Here is a 7,761-nt window from a genome sequence, read left to right as displayed (position 1 = left end):
ACTGCCCTAAACTGGTTCAAGTTCTGTCTGGAAGACAGGAAATACTTTAAATTTAAGCTGTGTCTCAGACCATATGCCCCTGACCTTTGGGGTGCCCCAAGGGTCAATCCTGGGACCCCTTCTGTTCACTCTCTACATGCTGCCGTTAGGTCAGTTGATGAGCAGCGAAAATGTGTCCAATAACAATTATGCAGACGACACTCAGATCTATGTTTCACTGTCGGCAGGTGACTATGGACCAGTGGATTCACTCTGTTACTGCATCCAACAGATCAGTTTGTGGATGCAAAACAACTTTCTCCAGCTGAACTCAGACAAGACTGAAATCATCGTCTTTTGCCCACAGAAAGAATGAGTTGTGTGTTAGCGGTCGAGTGCCCGAGTCTCGCTCTAAAACCTACAAATCAAGTTAGAAATCTGGGGGTAATAATGGACTCAGACTTAATAGACAGAATTTAACAGCCACGTCAAATGAATAACATCCCGAGCATTTTACCATCTAAATAACATAATCAAAATCAAAAGTATATTGTCTAAACCAGACTTGGAGAGACTTATCCATGCGTTTGTCTCCAGTAGATTAGACTACTGTAACGGCCGCTCACTAGCCTCTCCAGACGAGCTATAAAACAGCTGCAGTTCATCCAGAACGCTGCTGCTCGGATCCTGACAAGAACCAGGAAGTACGATCACATTAGTCCTGTTCTCAGGTCTCTGCAATGGCCCCTGTGACTTAGAGAAGAGACTTTAAAGCAGCTCTGCTTGTGTACAAGTCTCTCCATGGCCTAGCACCAAAGTACATTTCGGACATGTTAGTGCCATATGAACCATCTCGGACTCTGAGGACCTCAGGGACCGGCCTACTGCTGGTGCCAGAGTCAGGACTAAACATGGATCGGCCTCCTGCTGGTGCCAGAGTCAGGACTAAACATGGACCGGCCTCCTGCTGGTGCCAGAGTCAGGACTAAACATGGACCGGCCTTCTGCTGGTGCCAGAGTCAGGACTAAACATGGATCGGCCTCCTGCTGGTGCCAGAGTCAGGACTAAACATGGACCCGGCCTCCTGCTGGTGCCAGAGTCAGGACTAAACATGTACCGGCCTCCTGCTGGTGCCAGAGTCAGGACTAAAGATGGACCGGCCTCCTGCTGGTGCCCAGAGCCAGGACTAAACATGGATCGGCCTCCTGCTGGTGCCAGAGTCAGGACTGAACATGGATCGGCCTCCTGCTGGTGCCAGAGTCAGGACTGAACATGGATCGGCCTCCTGCTGGTGCCAGAGTCAGGACTAAACATGGATCGGCCTCCTGCTGGTGCCAGAGTCAGGACTAAACATGGATCGGCCTCCTGCTGGTGCCAGAGTCAGGACTAAACATGGACCGGCCTCCTGCTGGTGCCAGAGTCAGGAATAAACATGGGGAATCTCCCTTTCAGTTGTATGCAGTTTTATGCAGTTCAGTTTTATTTATTGGCTTGTTCTCTACAAACAAATCTGTCTTGCCTTTTTTAGACCCAGTTTAGATCTAGTTTAAATTATTGTTAAAACCTGTTGTGATCCTGGTTTAGAACTTTTTTTTATTGGTTTGGTCCTATTATAGATTCTGGTTCAGTCCTGGTTTAGACCCTTGTTTAGTTCTGGTTTGAACTAGGTTTAGTCCTGGACTAAACTAGGACTAAACTTTAGTTTAGTTTAGTAAACTACCATTTAGTCCTGATTTAGACCCCAGTTTGAACCCGATTTTTGACCTGATGATGTCACAGTGATGTCACAGACAGTGGGTGAATGAGCTGCTGTTCAAAGTCATGGGACCTGTCATGAGTCCAGACCAGGATCTGCCCTGGGCCAAAACAAGACGTGGACAGGAGTCTAAACCAGGACTAAACTTAAGACTGAAACTGGAATGAAAAGGAACTACACCTGTAACAAAACTTGGACTAACTCAAGGCTAAACCAGGGACTAAACCCGAACCAGGGCAGATGGAAAAGTGGGTGTGTTGGTGCAGACATGAAACGGAAGAAGAGAACGAACCTGAACCAGAGAAAGAAGAAGACAAAGAGAAGCTTCCCACTGAACCTTCAACAGAGGTAAGACCTGGGTTAGTTACTCCTGGTTTAGATCAGTGTCAGTCCTGGGTTAGTCCTGATTTAATCCTGGTTTATGCACAGTTTTAGTCCTGGTTAATCCTAGTTCAGGCTTGGTTTAGGCCTGGTTTAGTCCTATTTTAGACCTGGTTTAGATCTGGGTTAGTTATTACGGGTTTAGATTAAGGTTAGTCCTGGTTTAGTCTTGGTTTAGTCTTGGTTTAGTCCTGGTTTAGTCCTGGTTTAATCCTGGTTCAATCTTGGTTTTGGCCCTGTTTCAGTCCCGGTTTGGTCCCTGTTCAGTGTTGGTTCAGGCCCTGTTTTATCCCTGGTTTAGCCCAGGTTTAGTCCTGGTCTAACTCTTGGTTTAAATACAGTCTGATATTGGTCTCTTTTGGTCTAGTCTTGTCCAGATCCTGGCTGGTTCCACAGTCTGCCGCTCAGGAGGTCCAGAGTCCAGAGAGGACGCAGTAACAGTGACCCCTACAGGGCCAATGAGGAGGAGTTCACTTGCGTGAGTCAGTTTTATTTTTGGTTTACATCAGGTTTAGTCCTGGTATAGTCCTGTTTTTTTGTCTGATGTCCTCCCTGTGTCAGACTGTGTCAGAACCCCTTCCTTTCAGAGACCTGGGTTCCAGTTTGGGATGTCGCACTCGTATCTGAGTCTGGAGAAACTGGGAGAAGGATCCTACGCTGAGGTCTACAAAGGGATCAGCAGGTGAGGATTAGACTAAGTCTAGGCTGGGAATAGGCCAACACTAACCAGGCCAGAACCTTTATCATTAGTGGTTTAATCCTAGTTCAGACCTGATTCTGTTTGTCTTAGTTTTGCTGACTCTATAAGTGATCGGGTTATACCCTAATCATTGTTCAGTCCTGGTTTAGTCCAGAAAGCGTCTCCAGGATTTTGCCACAGAGGATTTAACCCGACCACTTGTGAATTTTGGGATGACCAGGTAAACAAGGGTGAGGGTTTTTGAAGTTGTCTCACTATCAGACGGATTAAGAACAGGAGGGTTAGTGGCCTCTCTCCAGAAAATGATTATAATGACCCACATTCAAATAATTTGGTGCACTTTTGGGGTGTCCAAGCTGGTTAGCATAATCTGGATAATCATAGTTAAATTGTATTAAAAAATAAATAAACAAAAGTTACAGTATCATTTAGTCGATTTGTAGTAAAGCAGCTTTGATTATCACCTTATGCACCTTTTAAAGAGTGTGTTGTTTTTACTGTGACATTTATGATATGCACAAGAGACCCAAAGTAAATGTGTGAAGAATGTTGATGTTCAGCTCATTGTTATTCACAGAAATCTCTTCTCCTTTAGGTTGTTTATTTGTCTAGTGTAAGCCTATTGAAGCAGTGCTTTATCACATCAGGATCATCTAAACCAGGATAGTAAGATCACTTCAATCAAATATGAATTGATATTAATAATTAATATATTATAATAAAATTTAGTTTGACTGTTTTGGCAAAAGTGCAGAACTGTGCAAAAGGCATCAAATTCTAATTTTCAGTTACCGGTCTCAGACATGGACTGACCACTGGGAGGACTAGGCTTGTCCAGGTTCAGCCTCGGTTTGGTTCTCGGTTAGTCCTGGTTTAGATCTGCCTCAGACCTGGTCTTGGTTCTGGTCTTGCAGGATTAACGGTCAGCTGGTGGCTCTGAAGGTGATCCAGACCTCGGTTCAGGAGGGGGTCCCGTTCACAGCGATGAGAGAAGCGTCTCTGCTGAAGAAACTCAAACACAACAATGTGGTTCTGCTCCATGACATCATCCAGACACCCGACACCCTCACCTTTGTCTTCGAATATGTCGTTAGTAACTTTAAATGTTTCTTATTTTGTAAATTGTTCAAAATCTATCTTATTCAACAACAATTTAAATGTTGTTGGCTCTTCAGCAAACGGATTTGTCCCAGTACATGCAGCAGCATCCAGGAGGTCTCCACTCACACAACGTCAGGGTCAGTACCAGACCAGACCAAGATACACAGCAGGACCAGAAGGGTCCAGTGAGGCACTCCTGACCTGGGACCTGGTTTTGACCTTGTCCGGGTCCTGGGTCCTGTTTAGACCTAGTCATGGTCCAGGGTCCGTCTTGACCTGGTTCAGATTGTACATTTGTGTTTTAGTTGTTCAGTTTCCAGCTGCTACGTGGTCTGAGTTATGTCCACAAACAGAAGATCCTCCACAGAGACCTGAAGCCCCAGAACCTCCTCATCAGCTTCAGAGGAGAGCTCAAGCTGGCCGACTTTGGTAAGAAATAAACCAGGACTTTAACAGGAAACCAGGAGTAAACCAGGAACAAACCTGGTCTAAAACAAGACCTATCCCAGCCTGGACAATAACAGGGTCTCAAATGCTTCTGTCTTAATGTTCTGTCCATTGTCTCCTCTCAGGCCTGTGTGAGGGACAATATCTATACTTTTTGGGTCTGTAGTGAAAAAATCTTTCCCTCTTAGTTTATATATGTATATATATAACACTGTCAGAGAAGACGTTGAACTTTCTGCCACTTTTGTTTCATGTCAATAGTTTCCGATGACATCACAACACAGATTGGGGCACCTGAAATAATACTGTTAAAACTTGGATTTTTGTTTGAATAGAGTTAAGTGGTGTAATCACTGATAGATGTAATCGGATTAAACATTTCTGAATTTATCTTTTGATTATGTGAAGGCAAAGTGTGTGGGATCTTGAACCAATCACTGGTTCAGTCACATCTGCAGCATGTGGGTCCTCTTCACTGAGGTCTCCTTTTCTCAGTGAGGTTTCCTTGCTGGTACAGGGTCTAAGGCAAGGGGAGAATTCTGGGACCGTTATCCATTTGCTTATTTCCTGTGGCCGTTGGTTCGTCCGCTTCACATTGTAAAAAACAATAAACCATAGGTTCAGAATGATTAGAAATTAGGGCTGTAACCAAAGCGATTAACACAAACAACTAAATTTGAAACAAAACATTAGATTTTGAAGTTGGAATAAGTCCTTAAAATGGAATAAGTCATCAAAATGGAATAAATTGGCACAAAGTTCAACATCTATGTTAAAACAAACTTCTTTATAACCTCAGAAAGAAGTGCTATTATTCAACTCCAAAGATGTGATTGTTGCCAGTTGAAACTAAATTCCCATCCTCCAGTTTAATTGAGTGCTAAATTTAAACTAAATCAGGACTAAACAGGATTAAACCAGGTCTTTGAGGTCCTGGTACTAACCCGGTCTCTCTGGTTCCAGGTCTGGCCCGGTCCAAGTCAGTCCCCTGTCAGACCTTCTCCTCTGAAGTTGTCACTTTGTGGTACAGACCTCCTGAAGTCCTCCTGGGGTCCACAGACTACACCAGCGCCCTGGACATGTGGTACTAGACCAGGACTAAACAAGGTCCAGAACTAATGCAGGACTAAAGCAGGGCTAGACCAGGACTAAAACTTGGACTGAAGCAGAAGTGACTAGGATTAAGCTAGGGCCAAACCAGGTCTAAACTATAACTAACCCTGGTTTTGTTTCAGGGGAGCAGGTTGTATTCTGGTAGAGATGCTGCAGGGGGCGCCAGCGTTCCCTGGACTTTCTGACATTTCTGAACAACTCCAGAAGATTTTCTCTGTGAGTAACTGAACAAACATTCTTGTTTTTAGTCTAGGTTTGGTCCTGGTTTTAGCCCTGCTTTAGTCTTTTTTTTTCCTTTTTTTTTTTTTGCAGGTTTTGGGTGTCCCGTCTGAAGAAACTTGGCCTGGGGTCTCAAGGCTCCCAAATTTCAGCACAGGTGAATTTAGGTTCAGTCTTGGTTTAGTCTAGGTACAGTTCAGGTTTAGTCGTAGTTTCAATCTTCTAAATGACACATCACTTTTCTTTTCTTCAGAGGGTTTTGGACGGTGCGACCTCCGACCTCTCAGGAGCGTCTGGAAAAGGTCAGATTTGGGGATTCGTGGCATGTATTATTTTAAAATGGTTAAATTTATAAACGCAGGCATTAACTCTAGAGGGCGCTCAAAGCTTTGGGTTTTGGTCTTCAGCAGGATGGTTCAGACCTGAGTTTAGCCTGGTTTAGTCCTGATTTTGACTTGGTTTAGTCCGGTTTCAGATTGGGTTTAGTCCTGTTCCAGTTCTAGATTAGTTCTGGTTTTGTTCCTTACAGACTGGGGCTTCTCCCGACTAAGACCGAGGACCTGGTTCAGAACTTGCTCCGACCAGATCCCAGAGTCCGGATCTCGGCTCAGGACGGACTTCAGCACAAGTACTTCAGCTCTCTGCCCCTCGGAGCGCACAGTATACCAGACAGTATGTACTACTATTTCACTACTGCAAATACTTCTACTCTTATGTAGAGGATCCGTTTGAGTAGCCATTAGCACTGTAAGAAGGCTAAAAGCTCTGAAAAGTCGATTTTTACTTTAACTAACAATCATGCAAGAACTTGAATATTTGGTTGCATTATAAGAGCAATAAAAGCAGAACTTCTGTACATAGAGCGCTCATGACTGCACTTTTCCATTTCCATTACACTTTCTAAATTAACTGTTTTTCTTATTATACTTCTGTTCCTAATCTGTCTAATCTGTGTTGCAACACTGGGATTTCCCCATTGTGGGACAAATAAAGGTTATCGTGTCTTATCTTATTTTATAGCTAGTTTTGTTTAAAAGTTTTCATGAGAAGGTGTCACGACTGAGGCCCATTGTATTTATTTATTTATTTTAGCGGAGTCTATATTCAAAGTTCCCGGGGTGAGTCTAGAGGCTGAAGTCCGAGATCGGTTCTACCCTGGTCCCAGAGTTCGGACATCGCTGCTGGACCGGGCTAAGTTTTGGTGAAGGAAGTGACATCACCATTACCCCGAAAAGCAACGGTTCAGGAAGTCAATTTGGAGCCAGAGGCAGAGGGGGCGTACCCTATCCAGATATTATAATACATCCATGGTCAGAACTGGCTCCATTATGGCGGCCCTCGTGGGGGCCCAAAAAGACAATAATTATATGGCGGCCCTCGATACGCTTCAGACACTGGGTTAGGGTTAGGGACAAGAGAGCGGATTTGGACCCAAGAGAGAAAATTATTGCCTGAGTGGGACCGGCCTCGGGCGCCGCCATGTTTGGGCCAGTAACTTCCGTTTTGGTCGCCGCCATACTGTAATTCTGACCTTCGTGAGGCTGATCTAATGCCAACCGGTTGGAGAGGATTCTGAGCCCCAGAGACAGAGAATCAGCCACAGACACGACTCTACCGGATCTGCGTCACCAGGAAGTGAGCTTTACTGCAACAGCACAGGGAGTAGCCAACACTGACATGGGACTAAAAAAAGAGAACTAAGTCTGTAAAATATGTTTTCTTTAAATATACTTTAAATCTACTATATATTTTTTTATTTATTTTTTAATTGGAAAAAAGATTAGAGGTAGACTTGTTTCAAGGAAAGTGGGACCTCGAGCTATAGCACCCGACCAACTTTGTGAGCACGCCAGTCTCTGTTCCTCTGAACATTTGAACCAAAACTATAGTGAACTGTGACACAGTGGCAGTCCGAGCTTTGGCGGTTTGAGTGCTTATTTTGTCTATTGGACATGTCCCTCAGCCTGTGTAAGATTGTGACGAGTGAATTGTGGTCAGAGGCTGTTGGTGCCGATTGGCAGCCATGTCTGTCCCAGGGCATCTGTGGCTCCAGAGTGAGGAGTA

General features: G+C 44.4%; 1 protein-coding gene across 1 annotated transcript; it reads left to right on the top strand.

Annotated features, from left to right (window-relative positions):
* The first annotated feature begins 1,738 nt into the window (after positions 1-1,738).
* cdk15 (cyclin-dependent kinase 15) lies at positions 1,739-7,394 on the top strand. The gene is made up of 12 exons (XM_072452709.1): positions 1,739-2,084; positions 2,485-2,595; positions 2,705-2,799; positions 3,732-3,906; positions 3,993-4,055; positions 4,224-4,347; positions 5,329-5,449; positions 5,601-5,694; positions 5,791-5,854; positions 5,951-5,999; positions 6,227-6,369; positions 6,790-7,394. The coding sequence occupies exons 1-12, from the start codon at positions 1,977-1,979 to the stop codon at positions 6,900-6,902; spliced, it is 1,260 nt and encodes a 419-aa protein (XP_072308810.1). The 5' UTR covers positions 1,739-1,976; the 3' UTR covers positions 6,903-7,394.
* Positions 7,395-7,761: the final 367 nt, after the last annotated feature.

This window comes from Eucyclogobius newberryi, unplaced genomic scaffold (assembly GCF_026437365.1).
Source record: "Eucyclogobius newberryi isolate DKJ021-1_F unplaced genomic scaffold, fEucNew1.0.hap1 SCAF_1, whole genome shotgun sequence".
In the NCBI taxonomy this organism is placed as follows: domain Eukaryota; kingdom Metazoa; phylum Chordata; class Actinopteri; order Gobiiformes; family Gobiidae; genus Eucyclogobius; species Eucyclogobius newberryi.
The sequence above is the reverse complement of the archived record's forward strand: the minus strand, read 5'-3'. Positions and strand labels throughout refer to the sequence as shown.

Bases quoted from the DNA above. Each gene is read 5' to 3' on its own strand.
- cdk15 (XM_072452709.1), top strand. From the start codon at position 1,977: ATGGAAAAGTGGGTGTGTTGGTGCAGACATGAAACGGAAGAAGAGAAC. The intron at 4,348-5,328 runs GTAAGAAATAAA...CTCTGGTTCCAG, and splicing joins GCTCAAGCTGGCCGACTTTG to GTCTGGCCCGGTCCAAGTCA. The intron at 6,370-6,789 runs GTATGTACTACT...TATTTATTTTAG, and splicing joins AGCGCACAGTATACCAGACA to CGGAGTCTATATTCAAAGTT.